This window comes from Squalius cephalus (genome assembly GCF_949319135.1).
Source record: "Squalius cephalus genome assembly, chromosome: 7".
Classification (NCBI taxonomy): domain Eukaryota; kingdom Metazoa; phylum Chordata; class Actinopteri; order Cypriniformes; family Leuciscidae; genus Squalius; species Squalius cephalus.
In genome coordinates this window covers 47315846-47339643 of record NC_137128.1, presented here as the reverse complement: position 1 = coordinate 47339643, position 23798 = coordinate 47315846, and the positions used below count along the sequence as shown (strand labels likewise).

General features: G+C 46.2%; 1 protein-coding gene across 2 annotated transcripts in view; it reads right to left on the bottom strand.

Moving 5' to 3' along the window:
* LOC307161971 (uncharacterized protein) overlaps positions 1-23551 on the bottom strand; it is a 44358-nt gene extending 20807 nt beyond the window's left edge. Inside the window, exon 1 of one of the 2 annotated variants that reach the window (XM_079876982.1) lies at positions 23149-23551. In XM_079876982.1, coding sequence (XP_079733108.1) covers positions 23149-23383 — 235 coding nt within the window. In that variant the 5' untranslated portion in view covers positions 23384-23551. The remainder of the gene's footprint in view (positions 1-23148) is intronic. The other variant, XM_079876983.1, reaches the window with a different exon arrangement.
* Positions 23552-23798: the final 247 nt, after the last annotated feature.

Genomic DNA, 23798 nt, shown 5'->3' with positions numbered 1-23798 from the left:
AAGCTCAAACGTGCTGCGTAACACGAGAATGAACCTCATTGGTTCTTGCAGAAGCTCAAACGTGATGCGTAACACGAGAATGAACCTCATTGGTTCTTGCAGAAGCTCAAACGTGCTGCGTAACACGAGAATGAACCTCATTGGTTCTTGCAGAAGCTCAAACGTGCTGCGTAACACGAGAATGAACCTCATTGGTTCTTGCTGAAGCTCAAACGTGCTGCGTAACACGAGAATGAACCTCATTGGTTCTTGTGAAGCTCAAACGTGCTGCGTAACACGAGAATGAACCTCGTTGGTTCTTGAGAAGCTCAAACGTGCTGCGTAACACGAGAATGAACCTCATTGGTTCTTGCTGAAGATCAAACGTGCTGCGTAACACGAGAATGAACCTCATTGGTTCTTGTGAAGCTCAAACGTGCTGCGTAACACGAGAATGAACCTCATTGGTTCTTGTGAAGCTCAAACGTGCTGCGTAACACGAGAATGAACCTCGTTGGTTCTTGCTGAAGCTCAAACGTGCTGCGTAACACGAGAATGAACCTCATTGGTTCTTGCTGAAGATCAAACGTGCTGCGTAACACGAGAATGAACCTCATTGGTTCTTGTGAAGCTCAAACGTGCTGCGTAACACGAGAATGAACCTCATTGGTTCTTGAGAAGCTCAAACGTGCTGCGTAACACGAGAATGAACCTCATTGGTTCTTGAGAAGCTCAAACGTGCTGCGTAACACGAGAATGAACCTCATTGGTTCTTGCTGAAGCTCAAACGTGCTGCGTAACACGAGAATGAACCTCATTGGTTCTTGCTGAAGCTCAAACGTGCTGCGTAACACGAGAATGAACCTCATTGGTTCTCGTTGAAGCTCAAACGTGCTGCGTAACACGAGAATGAACCTCATTGGTTCTTGAGAAGCTCAAACGTGCTGCGTAACACGAGAATGAACCTCATTGGTTCTTGCAGAAGCTCAAACGTGCTGCGTAACACGAGAATGAACCTCATTGGTTCTCGCTGAAGCTCAAACGTGCTGCGTAACACGAGAATGAACCTCATTGGTTCCCGCTGAAGCTCAAATGTGCTGCGTAACACGAGAATGAACCTCATTGGTTCTCGCTGAAGCTCAAACGTGCTGCGTAACACGAGAATGAACCTCATTGGTTCTCGCTGAAGCTCAAACGTGCTGCGTAACACGAGAATGAACCTCATTGGTTCTCGCTGAAGCTCAAACGTGCTGCGTAACACGAGAATGAACCTCATTGGTTCCCGCTGAAGCTCAAATGTGCTGCGTAACACGAGAATGAACCTCATTGGTTCTCGCTGAAGCTCAAACGTGCTGCGTAACACGAGAATGAACCTCATTGGTTCTCGCTGAAGCTCAAATGTGCTGCGTAACACGAGAATGAACCTCATTGGTTCTCGCTGAAGCTCAAACGTGCTGCGTAACACGAGAATGAACCTCATTGGTTCTCGCTGAAGCTCAAACGTGCTGCGTAACACGAGAATGAACCTCATTGGTTCTCGCTGAAGCTCAAACGTGCTGCGTAACACGAGAATGAACCTCATTGGTTCTTGCTGAAGCTCAAACGTGCTGCGTAACACGAGAATGAACCTCATTGGTTCTTGAGAAGCTCAAACGTGCTGCGTAACACGAGAATGAACCTCATTGGTTCTTTCTGAAGCTCAAACGTGCTGCGTAACACGAGAATGAACCTCATTGGCTCTTGCAGAAGCTCAAACGTGATGCGTAACACGAGAATGAACCTCATTGGTTCTTGCTGAAGCTCAAACGTGATGCGTAACACGAGAATGAACCTCATTGTTTCTTGCTGAAGATCAAACGTGCTGCGTAACACGAGAATGAACCTCATTGGTTCTTGAGAAGCTCAAACGTGCTGCGTAACACGAGAATGAACCTCATTGGTTCTTGCTGAAGCTCAAACGTGCTGCGTAACACGAGAATGAACCTCATTGGTTCTTGCTGAAGCTCAAACGTGCTGCGTAACACGAGAATGAGCCTCATTGGTTCTTGCTGAAGCTCAAACGTGATGCGTAACACGAGAATTAACCTCATTGGTTCTTGCAGAAGCTCAAACGTGCTGCGTAACACGAGAACGAACCTCATTGGTTCTTGCAGAAGCTCAAACGTGCTGCGTAACACGAGAATGAACCTCATTGGTTCTTGCTGAAGCTCAAACGTGCTGCGTAACACGAGAATGAACCTCATTGGTTCTTGCTGAAGCTCAAACGTGCTGCGTAACACGAGAATGAACCTCATTGGTTCTTGCTGAAGCTCAAACGTGCTGCGTAACACGAGAATGAACCTCATTGGTTCTTGTGAAGCTCAAACGTGCTGCGTAACACGAGAATGAACCTCATTGGTTCTTGCAGAAGCTCAAACGTGCTGCGTAGCACGAGAATTAACCTCATTGGTTCTTGCAGAAGCTCAAACGTGCTGCGTAACACGAGAACGAACCTCATTGGTTCTTGCAGAAGCTCAAACGTGCTGCGTAACACGAGAATGAACCTCATTGGTTCTTGCTGAAGCTCAAACGTGCTGCGTAACACGAGAATGAACCTCATTGGTTCTTGCTGAAGATCAAACGTGCTGCGTAACACGAGAATTAACCTCATTGGTTCTTGCTGAAGCTCAAACGTGCTGCGTAACACGAGAATGAACCTCATTGGTTCTTGCTGAAGATCAAACGTGCTGCGTAACACGAGAATTAACCTCATTGGTTCTTGCAGAAGCTCAAACGTGCTGCGTAACACGAGAATGAACCTCATTGGATCTCGCTGAAGCTCAAACGTGATGCGTAACACGAGAATGAACCTCATTGGTTCTCGCTGAAGCTCAAACGTGCTGCGTAACACGAGAATGAACCTCATTGGTTCTCGCTGAAGCTCAAACGTGATGCGTAACACGAGAATGAACCTCATTGGTTCTTGCTGAAGCTCAAACGTGATGCGTAACACGAGAATGAACTTCATTGGTTCTTGAGAAGCTCAAACGTGCTGCGTAACACGAGAATGAACCTCATTGGTTCTTGAGAAGCTCAAACGTGCTGCGTAACACGAGAATGAACCTCATTGGTTCTTGAGAAGCTCAAACGTGCTGCGTAACACGAGAATGAACCTCATTGGTTCTTGCTGAAGCTCAAACGTGATGCGTAACACGAGAATGAACCTCATTGGTTCTTGCTGAAGCTCAAACGTGATGCGTAACACGAGAATGAACCTCATTGGTTCTTGCTGAAGCTCAAACGTGCTGCGTAACACGAGAATGAACCTCATTGGTTCTTGAGAAGCTCAAACGTGCTGCGTAACACGAGAATGAACCTCATTGGTTCTTGCTGAAGCTCAAACGTGCTGCGTAACACGAGAATGAACCTCATTGGTTCTTGCTGAAGCTCAAACGTGATGCGTAACACGAGAATGAACCTCATTGGTTCTTGCTGAAGCTCAAACGTGCTGCGTAACACGAGAATGAACCTCATTGGTTCTTGAGAAGCTCAAACGTGATGCGTAACACGAGAATGAACCCCCATTGGCTTTTGCTGAAGCTCAAACGTGATGCGTAACACGAGAATGAACCTCATTGGTTCTTGCTGAAGCTCAAACGTGCTGCGTAACACGAGAATGAACCTCATTGGTTCTTGCTGAAGCTCAAACGTGCTGCGTAACACGAGAATGAACCTCATTGGTTCTTGAGAAGCTCAAACGTGATGCGTAACACGAGAATGAACCTCATTGGTTCTTGAGAAGCTCAAACGTGATGCGTAACACGAGAATGAACCTCATTGGTTCTTGCTGAAGCTTAAACGTGATGCGTAACACGAGAATGAACCTCATTGGTTCTTGCTGAAGCTCAAACGTGCTGCGTAACACGAGAATGAACCTCATTGGTTCTTGCTGAAGCTCAAACGTGATGCGTAACACGAGAATGAATCTCATTGGTTCTTGCTGAAGCTCAAACGTGCTGCGTAACACGAGAATGAACCTCATTGGTTCTTGCTGAAGATCAAACGTGCTGCGTAACACGAGAATGAACCTCATTGGTTCTTGCAGAAGCTCAAACGTGCTGCGTAACACGAGAATGAACCTCATTGGTTCTTGCAGAAGCTCAAACGTGCTGCGTAACACGAGAATGAACCTCATTGGTTCTCGCTGAAGATCAAACGTGCTGCGTAACACTAGAATGAACCTCATTGGTTCTTGCTGAAGCTCAAACGTGATGCGTAACACGAGAATGAACCTCATTGGTTCTTGCTGAAGATCAAACGTGCTGCGTAACATGAGAATGAACCTAATTGGTTCTTGCTGAAGCTCAAACGTGCTGCGTAACACGAGAATGAACCTCATTGGTTCTCGCTGAAGATCAAACGTGCTGCGTAACACGAGAATGAACCTCATTGGTTCTTGCTGAAGCTCAAACGTGATGCGTAACACGAGAATGAACCTCATTGGTTCTTGCTGAAGCTCAAACGTGCTGCGTAACACGAGAATGAACCTCATTGGTTCTTGCTGAAGCTCAAACGTGCTGCGTAACACGAGAATGAACCTCATTGGTTCTTGCTGAAGCTCAAACGTGCTGCGTAACACGAGAATGAACCTCATTGGTTCTTGCTGAAGCTCAAACGTGCTGCGTAACACGAGAATGAACCTCATTGGTTCTTGAGAAGCTCAAACGTGCTGCGTAACACGAGAATGAACCTCATTGGTTCTTGCTGAAGCTCAAACGTGCTGCGTAACACGAGAATGAACCTCATTGGTTCTCGCTGAAGCTCAAACGTGCTGCGTAACACGAGAATGAACCTCATTGGTTCTTGCTGAAGCTCAAATGTGCTGCGTAACACGAGAATGAACCTCATTGCTGAAGATCAAACGTGCTGCGTAACACGAGAATGAACCTCATTGCTGAAGATCAAATGTGCTGCGTAACACGAGAATGAACCTCATTGGTTCTTGCTGAAGCTCAAATGTGCTGCGTAACACGAGAATGAACCTCATTGCTGAAGATCAAATGTGCTGCGTAACACGAGAATGAACCTCATTGGTTCTTGCTGAAGCTCAAACGTGCTGCGTAACATGAGAATGAACCTCATTGGTTCTTGCTGAAGCTCAAACGTGCTGCGTAACACGAGAATGAACCTCATTGGTTCTTGAGAAGCTCAAACGTGCTGCGTAACACGAGAATGAACCTCATTGGTTCTTGAGAAGCTCAAACGTGCTGCGTAACACGAGAATGAACCTCATTGGTTCTTGCTGAAGCTCAAACGTGCTGCGTAACACGAGAATGAACCTCATTGGTTCTCGCTGAAGATCAAACGTGCTGCGTAACACGAGAATGAACCTCATTGGTTCTTGCAGAAGCTCAAACGTGCTGCGTAACACGAGAATTAACCTCATTGGTTCTTGCAGAAGCTCAAACGTGCTGCGTAACACGAGAATGAACCTCATTGGTTCTTGCTGAAGATCAAACGTGCTGCGTAACACGAGAATGAACCTCATTGGTTCTTGCAGAAGCTCAAACGTGCTGCGTAACACGAGAATGAACCTCATTGGTTCTTGCAGAAGCTCAAACGTGCTGCGTAACACGAGAATGAACCTCATTGGTTCTTGCTGAAGCTCAAATGTGATGCGTAACACGAGAATGAACCTCATTGGTTCTTGCAGAAGCTCAAACGTGCTGCGTAACATGAGAATGAACCTCATTGGTTCTTGCAGAAGCTCAAACGTGCTGCGTAACACGAGAATGAACCTCATTTGTTCTTGCTGAAGCTCAAACGTGATGCGTAACACGAGAATGAACCTCATTGGTTCTTGCTGAAGCTCAAACGTGATGCGTAACACGAGAATGAACCTCATTGGTTCTTGCTGAAGCTCAAACGTGCTGCGTAACACGAGAATGAACCTCATTGGTTCTTGCTGAAGATCAAACGTGCTGCGTAACACGAGAATGAACCTCATTGGTTCTTGCAGAAGCTCAAACGTGCTGCGTAACACGAGAATGAACCTCATTGGTTCTTGCAGAAGCTCAAACGTGCTGCGTAACACGAGAATGAACCTCATTGGTTCTCGCTGAAGATCAAACGTGCTGCGTAACACTAGAATGAACCTCATTGGTTCTTGCTGAAGCTCAAACGTGATGCGTAACACGAGAATGAACCTCATTGGTTCTTGCTGAAGATCAAACGTGCTGCGTAACATGAGAATGAACCTCATTGGTTCTTGCTGAAGCTCAAACGTGCTGCGTAACACGAGAATGAACCTCATTGGTTCTCGCTGAAGATCAAACGTGCTGCGTAACACGAGAATGAACCTCATTGGTTCTTGCTGAAGCTCAAACGTGCTGCGTAACACGAGAATTAACCTCATTGGTTCTTGCAGAAGCTCAAACGTGCTGCGTAACACGAGAATGAACCTCATTGGTTCTTGCTGAAGATCAAACGTGCTGCGTAACACGAGAATGAACCTCATTGGTTCTTGCAGAAGCTCAAACGTGCTGCGTAACACGAGAATGAACCTCATTGGTTCTTGCAGAAGCTCAAACGTGCTGCGTAACACGAGAATGAACCTCATTGGTTCTTGCTGAAGCTCAAACGTGATGCGTAACACGAGAATGAACCTCATTGGTTCTTGCAGAAGCTCAAACGTGCTGCGTAACATGAGAATGAACCTCATTGGTTCTTGCAGAAGCTCAAACGTGCTGCGTAACACGAGAATGAACCTCATTTGTTCTTGCTGAAGCTCAAACGTGATGCGTAACACGAGAATGAACCTCATTGGTTCTTGCTGAAGCTCAAACGTGCTGCGTAACACGAGAATGAACTTCATTGGTTCTTGCTGAAGATCAAACGTGCTGCGTAACACGAGAATGAACCTCATTGGTTCTCCCTGAAGCTCAAACGTGCTGCGTAACACGAGAATGAACCTCATTGGTTCTTGCTGAAGCTCAAACGTGATGCGTAACACGAGAATGAACCTCATTGGTTCTTGCTGAAGCTCAAACGTGCTGCGTAACACGAGAATGAACCTCATTGGTTCTTGCAGAAGCTCAAACGTGCTGCGTAACACGAGAATGAACCTCATTGGTTCTTGCAGAAGCTCAAACGTGCTGCGTAACACGAGAATGAACCTCATTGGTTCTTGCAGAAGCTCAAACGTGCTGCGTAACACGAGAATGAACCTCATTGGTTCTTGCAGAAGCTCAAACGTGATGCGTAACACGAGAATGAACCTCATTGGTTCTTGCAGAAGCTCAAACGTGCTGCGTAACACGAGAATGAACCTCATTGGTTCTTGCAGAAGCTCAAACGTGCTGCGTAACACGAGAATGAACCTCATTGGTTCTTGCTGAAGCTCAAACGTGCTGCGTAACACGAGAATGAACCTCATTGGTTCTTGTGAAGCTCAAACGTGCTGCGTAACACGAGAATGAACCTCGTTGGTTCTTGAGAAGCTCAAACGTGCTGCGTAACACGAGAATGAACCTCATTGGTTCTTGCTGAAGATCAAACGTGCTGCGTAACACGAGAATGAACCTCATTGGTTCTTGTGAAGCTCAAACGTGCTGCGTAACACGAGAATGAACCTCATTGGTTCTTGTGAAGCTCAAACGTGCTGCGTAACACGAGAATGAACCTCGTTGGTTCTTGCTGAAGCTCAAACGTGCTGCGTAACACGAGAATGAACCTCATTGGTTCTTGCTGAAGATCAAACGTGCTGCGTAACACGAGAATGAACCTCATTGGTTCTTGTGAAGCTCAAACGTGCTGCGTAACACGAGAATGAACCTCATTGGTTCTTGAGAAGCTCAAACGTGCTGCGTAACACGAGAATGAACCTCATTGGTTCTTGAGAAGCTCAAACGTGCTGCGTAACACGAGAATGAACCTCATTGGTTCTTGCTGAAGCTCAAACGTGCTGCGTAACACGAGAATGAACCTCATTGGTTCTTGCTGAAGCTCAAACGTGCTGCGTAACACGAGAATGAACCTCATTGGTTCTCGTTGAAGCTCAAACGTGCTGCGTAACACGAGAATGAACCTCATTGGTTCTTGAGAAGCTCAAACGTGCTGCGTAACACGAGAATGAACCTCATTGGTTCTTGCAGAAGCTCAAACGTGCTGCGTAACACGAGAATGAACCTCATTGGTTCTCGCTGAAGCTCAAACGTGCTGCGTAACACGAGAATGAACCTCATTGGTTCCCGCTGAAGCTCAAATGTGCTGCGTAACACGAGAATGAACCTCATTGGTTCTCGCTGAAGCTCAAACGTGCTGCGTAACACGAGAATGAACCTCATTGGTTCTCGCTGAAGCTCAAACGTGCTGCGTAACACGAGAATGAACCTCATTGGTTCTCGCTGAAGCTCAAACGTGCTGCGTAACACGAGAATGAACCTCATTGGTTCCCGCTGAAGCTCAAATGTGCTGCGTAACACGAGAATGAACCTCATTGGTTCTCGCTGAAGCTCAAACGTGCTGCGTAACACGAGAATGAACCTCATTGGTTCTCGCTGAAGCTCAAATGTGCTGCGTAACACGAGAATGAACCTCATTGGTTCTCGCTGAAGCTCAAACGTGCTGCGTAACACGAGAATGAACCTCATTGGTTCTCGCTGAAGCTCAAACGTGCTGCGTAACACGAGAATGAACCTCATTGGTTCTCGCTGAAGCTCAAACGTGCTGCGTAACACGAGAATGAACCTCATTGGTTCTTGCTGAAGCTCAAACGTGCTGCGTAACACGAGAATGAACCTCATTGGTTCTTGAGAAGCTCAAACGTGCTGCGTAACACGAGAATGAACCTCATTGGTTCTTTCTGAAGCTCAAACGTGCTGCGTAACACGAGAATGAACCTCATTGGCTCTTGCAGAAGCTCAAACGTGATGCGTAACACGAGAATGAACCTCATTGGTTCTTGCTGAAGCTCAAACGTGATGCGTAACACGAGAATGAACCTCATTGTTTCTTGCTGAAGATCAAACGTGCTGCGTAACACGAGAATGAACCTCATTGGTTCTTGAGAAGCTCAAACGTGCTGCGTAACACGAGAATGAACCTCATTGGTTCTTGCTGAAGCTCAAACGTGCTGCGTAACACGAGAATGAACCTCATTGGTTCTTGCTGAAGCTCAAACGTGCTGCGTAACACGAGAATGAGCCTCATTGGTTCTTGCTGAAGCTCAAACGTGATGCGTAACACGAGAATTAACCTCATTGGTTCTTGCAGAAGCTCAAACGTGCTGCGTAACACGAGAACGAACCTCATTGGTTCTTGCAGAAGCTCAAACGTGCTGCGTAACACGAGAATGAACCTCATTGGTTCTTGCTGAAGCTCAAACGTGCTGCGTAACACGAGAATGAACCTCATTGGTTCTTGCTGAAGCTCAAACGTGCTGCGTAACACGAGAATGAACCTCATTGGTTCTTGCTGAAGCTCAAACGTGCTGCGTAACACGAGAATGAACCTCATTGGTTCTTGTGAAGCTCAAACGTGCTGCGTAACACGAGAATGAACCTCATTGGTTCTTGCAGAAGCTCAAACGTGCTGCGTAGCACGAGAATTAACCTCATTGGTTCTTGCAGAAGCTCAAACGTGCTGCGTAACACGAGAACGAACCTCATTGGTTCTTGCAGAAGCTCAAACGTGCTGCGTAACACGAGAATGAACCTCATTGGTTCTTGCTGAAGCTCAAACGTGCTGCGTAACACGAGAATGAACCTCATTGGTTCTTGCTGAAGATCAAACGTGCTGCGTAACACGAGAATTAACCTCATTGGTTCTTGCTGAAGCTCAAACGTGCTGCGTAACACGAGAATGAACCTCATTGGTTCTTGCTGAAGATCAAACGTGCTGCGTAACACGAGAATTAACCTCATTGGTTCTTGCAGAAGCTCAAACGTGCTGCGTAACACGAGAATGAACCTCATTGGATCTCGCTGAAGCTCAAACGTGATGCGTAACACGAGAATGAACCTCATTGGTTCTCGCTGAAGCTCAAACGTGCTGCGTAACACGAGAATGAACCTCATTGGTTCTCGCTGAAGCTCAAACGTGATGCGTAACACGAGAATGAACCTCATTGGTTCTTGCTGAAGCTCAAACGTGATGCGTAACACGAGAATGAACTTCATTGGTTCTTGAGAAGCTCAAACGTGCTGCGTAACACGAGAATGAACCTCATTGGTTCTTGAGAAGCTCAAACGTGCTGCGTAACACGAGAATGAACCTCATTGGTTCTTGAGAAGCTCAAACGTGCTGCGTAACACGAGAATGAACCTCATTGGTTCTTGCTGAAGCTCAAACGTGATGCGTAACACGAGAATGAACCTCATTGGTTCTTGCTGAAGCTCAAACGTGATGCGTAACACGAGAATGAACCTCATTGGTTCTTGCTGAAGCTCAAACGTGCTGCGTAACACGAGAATGAACCTCATTGGTTCTTGAGAAGCTCAAACGTGCTGCGTAACACGAGAATGAACCTCATTGGTTCTTGCTGAAGCTCAAACGTGCTGCGTAACACGAGAATGAACCTCATTGGTTCTTGCTGAAGCTCAAACGTGATGCGTAACACGAGAATGAACCTCATTGGTTCTTGCTGAAGCTCAAACGTGCTGCGTAACACGAGAATGAACCTCATTGGTTCTTGAGAAGCTCAAACGTGATGCGTAACACGAGAATGAACCCCCATTGGCTTTTGCTGAAGCTCAAACGTGATGCGTAACACGAGAATGAACCTCATTGGTTCTTGCTGAAGCTCAAACGTGCTGCGTAACACGAGAATGAACCTCATTGGTTCTTGCTGAAGCTCAAACGTGCTGCGTAACACGAGAATGAACCTCATTGGTTCTTGAGAAGCTCAAACGTGATGCGTAACACGAGAATGAACCTCATTGGTTCTTGAGAAGCTCAAACGTGATGCGTAACACGAGAATGAACCTCATTGGTTCTTGCTGAAGCTTAAACGTGATGCGTAACACGAGAATGAACCTCATTGGTTCTTGCTGAAGCTCAAACGTGCTGCGTAACACGAGAATGAACCTCATTGGTTCTTGCTGAAGCTCAAACGTGATGCGTAACACGAGAATGAATCTCATTGGTTCTTGCTGAAGCTCAAACGTGCTGCGTAACACGAGAATGAACCTCATTGGTTCTTGCTGAAGATCAAACGTGCTGCGTAACACGAGAATGAACCTCATTGGTTCTTGCAGAAGCTCAAACGTGCTGCGTAACACGAGAATGAACCTCATTGGTTCTTGCAGAAGCTCAAACGTGCTGCGTAACACGAGAATGAACCTCATTGGTTCTCGCTGAAGATCAAACGTGCTGCGTAACACTAGAATGAACCTCATTGGTTCTTGCTGAAGCTCAAACGTGATGCGTAACACGAGAATGAACCTCATTGGTTCTTGCTGAAGATCAAACGTGCTGCGTAACATGAGAATGAACCTAATTGGTTCTTGCTGAAGCTCAAACGTGCTGCGTAACACGAGAATGAACCTCATTGGTTCTCGCTGAAGATCAAACGTGCTGCGTAACACGAGAATGAACCTCATTGGTTCTTGCTGAAGCTCAAACGTGATGCGTAACACGAGAATGAACCTCATTGGTTCTTGCTGAAGCTCAAACGTGCTGCGTAACACGAGAATGAACCTCATTGGTTCTTGCTGAAGCTCAAACGTGCTGCGTAACACGAGAATGAACCTCATTGGTTCTTGCTGAAGCTCAAACGTGCTGCGTAACACGAGAATGAACCTCATTGGTTCTTGCTGAAGCTCAAACGTGCTGCGTAACACGAGAATGAACCTCATTGGTTCTTGAGAAGCTCAAACGTGCTGCGTAACACGAGAATGAACCTCATTGGTTCTTGCTGAAGCTCAAACGTGCTGCGTAACACGAGAATGAACCTCATTGGTTCTCGCTGAAGCTCAAACGTGCTGCGTAACACGAGAATGAACCTCATTGGTTCTTGCTGAAGCTCAAATGTGCTGCGTAACACGAGAATGAACCTCATTGCTGAAGATCAAACGTGCTGCGTAACACGAGAATGAACCTCATTGCTGAAGATCAAATGTGCTGCGTAACACGAGAATGAACCTCATTGGTTCTTGCTGAAGCTCAAATGTGCTGCGTAACACGAGAATGAACCTCATTGCTGAAGATCAAATGTGCTGCGTAACACGAGAATGAACCTCATTGGTTCTTGCTGAAGCTCAAACGTGCTGCGTAACATGAGAATGAACCTCATTGGTTCTTGCTGAAGCTCAAACGTGCTGCGTAACACGAGAATGAACCTCATTGGTTCTTGAGAAGCTCAAACGTGCTGCGTAACACGAGAATGAACCTCATTGGTTCTTGAGAAGCTCAAACGTGCTGCGTAACACGAGAATGAACCTCATTGGTTCTTGCTGAAGCTCAAACGTGCTGCGTAACACGAGAATGAACCTCATTGGTTCTCGCTGAAGATCAAACGTGCTGCGTAACACGAGAATGAACCTCATTGGTTCTTGCAGAAGCTCAAACGTGCTGCGTAACACGAGAATTAACCTCATTGGTTCTTGCAGAAGCTCAAACGTGCTGCGTAACACGAGAATGAACCTCATTGGTTCTTGCTGAAGATCAAACGTGCTGCGTAACACGAGAATGAACCTCATTGGTTCTTGCAGAAGCTCAAACGTGCTGCGTAACACGAGAATGAACCTCATTGGTTCTTGCAGAAGCTCAAACGTGCTGCGTAACACGAGAATGAACCTCATTGGTTCTTGCTGAAGCTCAAATGTGATGCGTAACACGAGAATGAACCTCATTGGTTCTTGCAGAAGCTCAAACGTGCTGCGTAACATGAGAATGAACCTCATTGGTTCTTGCAGAAGCTCAAACGTGCTGCGTAACACGAGAATGAACCTCATTTGTTCTTGCTGAAGCTCAAACGTGATGCGTAACACGAGAATGAACCTCATTGGTTCTTGCTGAAGCTCAAACGTGATGCGTAACACGAGAATGAACCTCATTGGTTCTTGCTGAAGCTCAAACGTGCTGCGTAACACGAGAATGAACCTCATTGGTTCTTGCTGAAGATCAAACGTGCTGCGTAACACGAGAATGAACCTCATTGGTTCTTGCAGAAGCTCAAACGTGCTGCGTAACACGAGAATGAACCTCATTGGTTCTTGCAGAAGCTCAAACGTGCTGCGTAACACGAGAATGAACCTCATTGGTTCTCGCTGAAGATCAAACGTGCTGCGTAACACTAGAATGAACCTCATTGGTTCTTGCTGAAGCTCAAACGTGATGCGTAACACGAGAATGAACCTCATTGGTTCTTGCTGAAGATCAAACGTGCTGCGTAACATGAGAATGAACCTCATTGGTTCTTGCTGAAGCTCAAACGTGCTGCGTAACACGAGAATGAACCTCATTGGTTCTCGCTGAAGATCAAACGTGCTGCGTAACACGAGAATGAACCTCATTGGTTCTTGCTGAAGCTCAAACGTGATGCGTAACACGAGAATGAACCTCATTGGTTCTTGCTGAAGCTCAAACGTGCTGCGTAACACGAGAATGAACCTCATTGGTTCTTGCTGAAGCTCAAACGTGCTGCGTAACACGAGAATGAACCTCATTGGTTCTTGCTGAAGCTCAAACGTGCTGCGTAACACGAGAATGAACCTCATTGGTTCTTGCTGAAGCTCAAACGTGCTGCGTAACACGAGAATGAACCTCATTGGTTCTTGAGAAGCTCAAACGTGCTGCGTAACACGAGAATGAACCTCATTGGTTCTTGCTGAAGCTCAAACGTGCTGCGTAACACGAGAATGAACCTCATTGGTTCTCGCTGAAGCTCAAACGTGCTGCGTAACACGAGAATGAACCTCATTGGTTCTTGCTGAAGCTCAAATGTGCTGCGTAACACGAGAATGAACCTCATTGCTGAAGATCAAACGTGCTGCGTAACACGAGAATGAACCTCATTGCTGAAGATCAAACGTGCTGCGTAACACGAGTATGAACCTCATTGGTTCTCGCTGAAGCTCAAACGTGCTGCGTAACACGAGAATGAACCTCATTGGTTCTTGCTGAAGCTCAAATGTGCTGCGTAACACGAGAATGAACCTCATTGCTGAAGATCAAATGTGCTGCGTAACACGAGAATGAACCTCATTGGTTCTTGCTGAAGCTCAAACGTGCTGCGTAACATGAGAATGAACCTCATTGGTTCTTGCTGAAGCTCAAACGTGCTGCGTAACACGAGAATGAACCTCATTGGTTCTTGAGAAGCTCAAACGTGCTGCGTAACACGAGAATGAACCTCATTGGTTCTTGAGAAGCTCAAACGTGCTGCGTAACACGAGAATGAACCTCATTGGTTCTTGCTGAAGCTCAAACGTGCTGCGTAACACGAGAATGAACCTCATTGGTTCTCGCTGAAGATCAAACGTGCTGCGTAACACGAGAATGAACCTCATTGGTTCTTGCTGAAGATCAAACGTGCTGCGTAACACGAGAATGAACCTCATTGGTTCTTGCAGAAGCTCAAACGTGCTGCGTAACACGAGAATGAACCTCATTGGTTCTTGCAGAAGCTCAAACGTGCTGCGTAACACGAGAATGAACCTCATTGGTTCTTGCTGAAGCTCAAACGTGATGCGTAACACGAGAATGAACCTCATTGGTTCTTGCAGAAGCTCAAACGTGCTGCGTAACATGAGAATGAACCTCATTGGTTCTTGCTGAAGCTCAAACGTGCTGCGTAACACGAGAATGAACCTCATTTGTTCTTGCTGAAGCTCAAACGTGATGCGTAACACGAGAATGAACCTCATTGGTTCTTGCTGAAGCTCAAACGTGCTGCGTAACACGAGAATGAACTTCATTGGTTCTTGCTGAAGATCAAACGTGCTGCGTAACACGAGAATGAACCTCATTGGTTCTCCCTGAAGCTCAAACGTGCTGCGTAACACGAGAATGAACCTCATTGGTTCTTGCTGAAGCTCAAACGTGATGCGTAACACGAGAATGAACCTCATTGGTTCTTGCTGAAGCTCAAACGTGCTGCGTAACACGAGAATGAACCTCATTGGTTCTTGCAGAAGCTCAAACGTGCTGCGTAACACGAGAATGAACCTCATTGGTTCTTGCAGAAGCTCAAACGTGCTGCGTAACACGAGAATGAACCTCATTGGTTCTTGCAGAAGCTGAAACGTGCTGCGTAACACGAGAATGAACCTCATTGGTTCTTGCAGAAGCTCAAACGTGATGCGTAACACGAGAATGAACCTCATTGGTTCTTGCAGAAGCTCAAACGTGCTGCGTAACACGAGAATGAACCTCATTGGTTCTTGCAGAAGCTCAAACGTGCTGCGTAACACGAGAATGAACCTCATTGGTTCTTGCTGAAGCTCAAACGTGCTGCGTAACACGAGAATGAACCTCATTGGTTCTTGTGAAGCTCAAACGTGCTGCGTAACACGAGAATGAACCTCGTTGGTTCTTGAGAAGCTCAAACGTGCTGCGTAACACGAGAATGAACCTCATTGGTTCTTGCTGAAGATCAAACGTGCTGCGTAACACGAGAATGAACCTCATTGGTTCTTGTGAAGCTCAAACGTGCTGCGTAACACGAGAATGAACCTCATTGGTTCTTGAGAAGCTCAAACGTGCTGCGTAACACGAGAATGAACCTCATTGGTTCTTGAGAAGCTCAAACGTGCTGCGTAACACGAGAATGAACCTCATTGGTTCTTGCTGAAGCTCAAACGTGCTGCGTAACACGAGAATGAACCTCATTGGTTCTTGCTGAAGCTCAAACGTGCTGCGTAACACGAGAATGAACCTCATTGGTTCTCGTTGAAGCTCAAACGTGCTGCGTAACACGAGAATGAACCTCATTGGTTCTTGAGAAGCTCAAACGTGCTGCGTAACACGAGAATGAACCTCATTGGTTCTTGCAGAAGCTCAAACGTGCTGCGTAACACGAGAATGAACCTCATTGGTTCTCGCTGAAGCTCAAACGTGCTGCGTAACACGAGAATGAACCTCATTGGTTCCCGCTGAAGCTCAAATGTGCTGCGTAACACGAGAATGAACCTCATTGGTTCTCGCTGAAGCTCAAACGTGCTGCGTAACACGAGAATGAACCTCATTGGTTCTCGCTGAAGCTCAAACGTGCTGCGTAACACGAGAATGAACCTCATTGGTTCTCGCTGAAGCTTAAACGTGCTGCGTAACACGAGAATGAACCTCATTGGTTCTCGCTGAAGCTCAAACGTGCTGCGTAACACGAGAATGAACCTCATTGGTTCTCGCTGAAGCTCAAACGTGCTGCGTAACACGAGAATGAACCTCATTGGTTCCCGCTGAAGCTCAAATGTGCTGCGTAACACGAGAATGAACCTCATTGGTTCTCGCTGAAGCTCAAACGTGCTGCGTAACACGAGAATGAACCTCATTGGTTCTCGCTGAAGCTCAAATGTGCTGCGTAACACGAGAATGAACCTCATTGGTTCTTGCTGAAGCTCAAACGTGCTGCGTAACACGAGAATGAACCTCATTGGTTCTTGAGAAGCTCAAACGTGCTGCGTAACACGAGAATGAACCTCATTGGTTCTTGCTGAAGCTCAAACGTGCTGCGTAACACGAGAATGAACCTCATTGGTTCTCGCTGAAGCTCAAACGTGCTGCGTAACACGAGAATGAACCTCATTGGTTCTTGCTGAAGCTCAAATGTGCTGCGTAACACGAGAATGAACCTCATTGCTGAAGATCAAACGTGCTGCGTAACACGAGAATGAACCTCATTGCTGAAGATCAAACGTGCTGCGTAACACGAGTATGAACCTCATTGGTTCTCGCTGAAGCTCAAACGTGCTGCGTAACACGAGAATGAACCTCATTGGTTCTTGCTGAAGCTCAAATGTGCTGCGTAACACGAGAATGAACCTCATTGCTGAAGATCAAATGTGCTGCGTAACACGAGAATGAACCTCATTGGTTCTTGCTGAAGCTCAAACGTGCTGCGTAACATGAGAATGAACCTCATTGGTTCTTGCTGAAGCTCAAACGTGCTGCGTAACACGAGAATGAACCTCATTGGTTCTTGCAGAAGCTCAAACGTGCTGCGTAACACGAGAATGAACCTCATTGGTTCTTGCAGAAGCTCAAACGTGCTGCGTAACACGAGAATGAACCTCATTGGTTCTTGCTGAAGCTCAAACGTGATGCGTAACACGAGAATGAACCTCATTGGTTCTTGCAGAAGCTCAAACGTGCTGCGTAACATGAGAATGAACCTCATTGGTTCTTGCAGAAGCTCAAACGTGCTGCGTAACACGAGAATGAACCTCATTTGTTCTTGCTGAAGCTCAAACGTGATGCGTAACACGAGAATGAACCTCATTGGTTCTTGCTGAAGCTCAAACGTGCTGCGTAACACGAGAATGAACTTCATTGGTTCTTGCTGAAGATCAAACGTGCTGCGTAACACGAGAATGAACCTCATTGGTTCTCCCTGAAGCTCAAACGTGCTGCGTAACACGAGAATGAACCTCATTGGTTCTTGCTGAAGCTCAAACGTGATGCGTAACACGAGAATGAACCTCATTGGTTCTTGCTGAAGCTCAAACGTGCTGCGTAACACGAGAATGAACCTCATTGGTTCTTGCAGAAGCTCAAACGTGCTGCGTAACACGAGAATGAACCTCATTGGTTCTTGCAGAAGCTCAAACGTGCTGCGTAACACGAGAATGAACCTCATTGGTTCTTGCAGAAGCTCAAACGTGCTGCGTAACACGAGAATGAACCTCATTGGTTCTTGCAGAAGCTCAAACGTGATGCGTAACACGAGAATGAACCTCATTGGTTCTTGCAGAAGCTCAAACGTGCTGCGTAACACGAGAATGAACCTCATTGGTTCTTGCAGAAGCTCAAACGTGCTGCGTAACACGAGAATGAACCTCATTGGTTCTTGCTGAAGCTCAAACGTGCTGCGTAACACGAGAATGAACCTCATTGGTTCTTGTGAAGCTCAAACGTGCTGCGTAACACGAGAATGAACCTCGTTGGTTCTTGAGAAGCTCAAACGTGCTGCGTAACACGAGAATGAACCTCATTGGTTCTCGTTGAAGCTCAAACGTGCTGCGTAACACGAGAATGAACCTCATTGGTTCTTGAGAAGCTCAAACGTGCTGCGTAACACGAGAATGAACCTCATTGGTTCTTGCAGAAGCTCAAACGTGCTGCGTAACACGAGAATGAACCTCATTGGTTCTCGCTGAAGCTCAAACGTGCTGCGTAACACGAGAATGAACCTCATTGGTTCCCGCTGAAGCTCAAATGTGCTGCGTAACACGAGAATGAACCTCATTGGTTCTCGCTGAAGCTCAAACGTGCTGCGTAACACGAGAATGAACCTCATTGGTTCTCGCTGAAGCTCAAACGTGCTGCGTAACACGAGAATGAACCTCATTGGTTCTCGCTGAAGCTCAAACGTGCTGCGTAACACGAGAATGAACCTCATTGGTTCTCGCTGAAGCTCAAACGTGCTGCGTAACACGAGAATGAACCTCATTGGTTCTCGCTGAAGCTCAAACGTGCTGCGTAACACGAGAATGAACCTCATTGGTTCCCGCTGAAGCTCAAATGTGCTGCGTAACACGAGAATGAACCTCATTGGTTCTCGCTGAAGCTCAAACGTGCTGCGTAACACGAGAATGAACCTCATTGGTTCTCGCTGAAGCTCAAATGTGCTGCGTAACACGAGAATGAACCTCATTGGTTCTCGCTGAAGCTCAAACGTGCTGCGTAACACGAGAATGAACCTCATTGGTTCTCGCTGAAGCTCAAACGTGCTGCGTAACACGAGAATGAACCTCATTGGTTCTCGCTGAAGCTCAAACGTGCTGCGTAACACGAGAATGAACCTCATTGGTTCTTGCTGAAGCTCAAACGTGCTGCGTAACACGAGAATGAACCTCATTGGTTCTTGAGAAGCTCAAACGTGCTGCGTAACACGAGAATGAACCTCATTGGTTCTTTCTGAAGCTCAAACGTGCTGCGTAACACGAGAATGAACCTCATTGGCTCTTGCAGAAGCTCAAACGTGATGCGTAACACGAGAATGAACCTCATTGGTTCTTGCTGAAGCTCAAACGTGATGCGTAACACGAGAATGAACCTCATTGTTTCTTGCTGAAGATTAAACGTGCTGCGTAACACGAGAATGAACCTCATTGGTTCTTGAGAAGCTCAAACGTGCTGCGTAACACGAGAATGAACCTCATTGGTTCTTGCTGAAGCTCAAACGTGCTGCGTAACACGAGAATGAACCTCATTGGTTCTTGCTGAAGCTCAAACGTGCTGCGTAACACGAGAATGAGCCTCATTGGTTCTTGCTGAAGCTCAAACGTGATGCGTAACACGAGAATTAACCTCATTGGTTCTTGCAGAAGCTCAAACGTGCTGCGTAACACGAGAACGAACCTCATTGGTTCTTGCAGAAGCTCAAACGTGCTGCGTAACACGAGAATGAACCTCATTGGTTCTTGCTGAAGCTCAAACGTGCTGCGTAACACGAGAATGAACCTCATTGGTTCTTGCTGAAGCTCAAACGTGCTGCGTAACACGAGAATGAACCTCATTGGTTCTTGCTGAAGCTCAAACGTGCTGCGTAACACGAGAATGAACCTCATTGGTTCTTGTGAAGCTCAAACGTGCTGCGTAACACGAGAATGAACCTCATTGGTTCTTGCAGAAGCTCAAACGTGCTGCGTAGCACGAGAATTAACCTCATTGGTTCTTGCAGAAGCTCAAACGTGCTGCGTAACACGAGAACGAACCTCATTGGTTCTTGCAGAAGCTCAAACGTGCTGCGTAACACGAGAATGAACCTCATTGGTTCTTGCTGAAGCTCAAACGTGCTGCGTAACACGAGAATGAACCTCATTGGTTCTTGCTGAAGATCAAACGTGCTGCGTAACACGAGAATTAACCTCATTGGTTCTTGCTGAAGCTCAAACGTGCTGCGTAACACGAGAATGAACCTCATTGGTTCTTGCTGAAGATCAAACGTGCTGCGTAACACGAGAATTAACCTCATTGGTTCTTGCAGAAGCTCAAACGTGCTGCGTAACACGAGAACGAACCTCATTGGTTCTTGCTGAAGCTCAAACGTGCTGCGTAACACGAGAATTAACCTCATTGGTTCTTGCAGAAGCTCAAACGTGCTGCGTAACACGAGAATGAACCTCATTGGTTCTTGCTGAAGCTCAAACGTGCTGCGTAACACGAGAATTAACCTCATTGGTTCTTGCTGAAGATCAAACGTGCTGCGTAACACGAGAATGAACCTCATTGGTTCTTGCTGAAGATCAAACGTGCTGCGTAACACGAGAATTAACCTCATTGGTTCTTGCAGAAGCTCAAACGTGCTGCGTAACACGAGAACGAACCTCATTGGTTCTTGCTGAAGATCAAACGTGCTGCGTAGCACGAGAATTAACCTCATTGGTTCTTGCAGAAGCTCAAACGTGCTGCGTAACACGAGAATGAACCTCATTGGTTCTTGCTGAAGCTCAAACGTGCTGCGTAACACGAGAATTAACCTCATTGGTTCTTGCTGAAGATCAAACGTGCTGCGTAACACGAGAATGAACCTCATTGGTTCTTGCTGAAGATCAAACGTGCTGCGTAACACGAGAATTAACCTCATTGGTTCTTGCAGAAGCTCAAACGTGCTGCGTAACACGAGAATGAACCTCATTGGTTCTTGCTGAAGATCAAACGTGCTGCGTAACACGAGAATGAACCTCATTGGTTCTTGCTGAAGATCAAACGTGCTGCGTAACACGAGAATGAACCTCATTGGTTCTTGCTGAAGCTCAAACGTGCTGCGTAACACGAGAATGAACCTCATTGGTTCTTGCTGAAGATCAAACGTGCTGCGTAACACGAGAATGAACCTCATTGGTTCTTGCTGAAGATCAAACGTGATGCGTAACACGAGAATTAACCTCATTGGTTCTTGCAGAAGCTCAAACGTGCTGCGTAACACGAGAATGAACCTCATTGGTTCTTGCTGAAGATCAAACGTGCTGCGTAACACGAGAATGAACCTCATTGGTTCTTGCTGAAGATCAAACGTGCTGCGTAACACGAGAATGAACCTCATTGGTTCTTGCTGAAGCTCAAACGTGCTGCGTAACACGAGAATGAACCTCATTGGTTCTTGCTGAAGCTCAAACGTGCTGCGTAACACTAGAATGAACCTCATTGGTTCTTGCTGAAGATCAAACGTGATGCGTAACACGAGAATTAACCTCATTGGTTCTTGCAGAAGCTCAAACGTGCTGCGTAACACGAGAACGAAACTCATTGGTTCTTGCAGAAGCTCAAACGTGCTGCGTAACACGAGAATGAACCTCATTGGTTCTTGCTGAAGCTCAAACGTGATGCGTAACACGAGAATGAACCTCATTGGTTCTTGCTGAAGATCAAACGTGATGCGTAACACGAGAATTAACCTCATTGGTTCTTGCAGAAGCTCAAACGTGCTGCGTAACACGAGAACGAAACTCATTGGTTCTTGCAGAAGCTCAAACGTGCTGCGTAACACGAGAATGAACCTCATTGGTTCTTGCAGAAGCTCAAACGTGCTGCGTAACACGAGAATGAACCTCATTGGTTCTTGCTGAAGCTCAAACGTGCTGCGTAACACGAGAATGAACCTCATTGGTTCTTGCTGAAGATCAAACGTGATGCGTAACACGAGAATTAACCTCATTGGTTCTTGCAGAAGCTCAAACGTGCTGCGTAACACGAGAACGAAACTCATTGGTTCTTGCAGAAGCTCAAACGTGCTGCGTAACACGAGAATGAACCTCATTGGTTCTTGCTGAAGCTCAAACGTGATGCGTAACACGAGAATGAACCTCATTGGTTCTTGCAGAAGCTCAAACGTGCTGCTTAACACGAGATTGAACCTCATTGGTTCTTGCTGAAGCTCAAACGTGATGCGTAACACGAGAATGAACCTCATTGGTTCTTGCAGAAGCTCAAACGTGCTGCTTAACACGAGATTGAACCTCATTGGTTCTTGCTGAAGCTCAAACGTGCTGCGTAACACGAGATTGAACCTCATTGGTTCTTGCTGAAGCTCAAACGTGCTGCGGAGGGACAGAAATCTCTTCTCATCTTTCATTTGTGTTCCGAAGATAAACAGAAGTCTTTGTTTGGAACGACATGAGGGTGAGTAATTATATGAAGGAATTTTCATTTTTGGGTGAACCCTTTTAGTACTGTAATATAATAATGAATCAAAGCATACCCAGATAGCAAATGATATCTGACCCCTCATCTGGGCCTCATCTATGGCACATATGACTCAGTTTTGGCAGTTGAAAAAGTCACATGGGCCACATCTGGGCCACACACAGCAAGCCACAACTCACACTAAAACCAGCTTGATGTATGTGGGCCAGATGTGAACCCATGTGACCTTTTCCACTGCCAAAACTGAGCCATATGTGCCTTAGATGAGGCCCGGATATAGTATGCTACCTGGGTATAGAATGAGAAATGGAAAATTAAGGTGATGAAAACGCACCTTTGCCCCCCTCCCCCCTCCGACTCAACGCTCACACGGGTTGCCAGTTTAACAGGAACGAGCGCAATGGACAATGAAAGCTGTAGAGAAAGCTACTTAGAGTAAGTTTATAAGTTGATTTATCCATGTTTTAATATGCTCTCATTCATGAAGATTTTTCGATGGATACCGAGGCTTTTTAGCTTGTGTGGAATCTGCAATCTCTGACCCAGTTTGTTAGCTCGTTTCCTGCCAACTGGCATCCAGGGGTGTCAAAATAGTTTTGGGTGAACGGGCAGTGGGCGGAGTCACACAGACCAAAACAAAAACAGACATTCCAACACGGAACGCATATTTCAAAGTAAAACAACTGGCTGTAGAAGTGTTTATCAGAGAGACAAGTATGTGAACTTAGCATGTTTCCTAAATATCTGCAAACAAATGGTATTTTTATGCTTTAGTAGAGTGAAAAAGTTACATACAGCACCTTTAAAGTGAAAGGAGCAAAAGTCAGGGATGAGTCCCGCATCATGTTGAGTTTAAACAGTGTCATGTGTGAACTATAGTACCTCTCTGTCCGCTGGTGTTGACTTGTGTTCCCACTGAGCGCAGGTTCGACTGGTTCTGTCGGGCTGATCGCAGTTCGCTCTCGGTAAACTGCAGTTTGAGCATCAGCGTCTCGACCTCCATCTTCCGGCGCGTCATCTCCTGCTCCACCGCGCGACTCATCTCCAGCAGCGCGCATTTGGCGAAGCGCTCGAGGATCGACGCGAGCGTCGCGTGGATATCAGCCGATGCAGACATTAGAGCCGCTTAATGGCGAACAATAAAAGGTTATTGTTTTTTTATAAAGACTAGGGTGATTCTGAGCCTTTTCTCGCGCTGGGTTAATAGTCGAGCATGTACCAATGTTTACACAAATCTCACAAAAGAGATGACCAGTTCCCAGTGAAGTGACGTCACCGTTTGAAGGACCAATAGATGTCGGATGGTTTCGTTTCAATACATTAAAACCTAGTTTAGAAGCGCCATAGAAAAACGCACTGACCCGAATTACTGAGAGATTTGTGTTTCACAACATACTGACACGTTTTGGTTACACTTTATTTTAAGGTGTCATTGTTACAGTGTAATTATATATGTAAGTACTGAGTATTAAGTAACTACATGTACTTACTATAGAGTTAGGGTAGGATTAGGGTTTGGTTGAGGGTTAGTT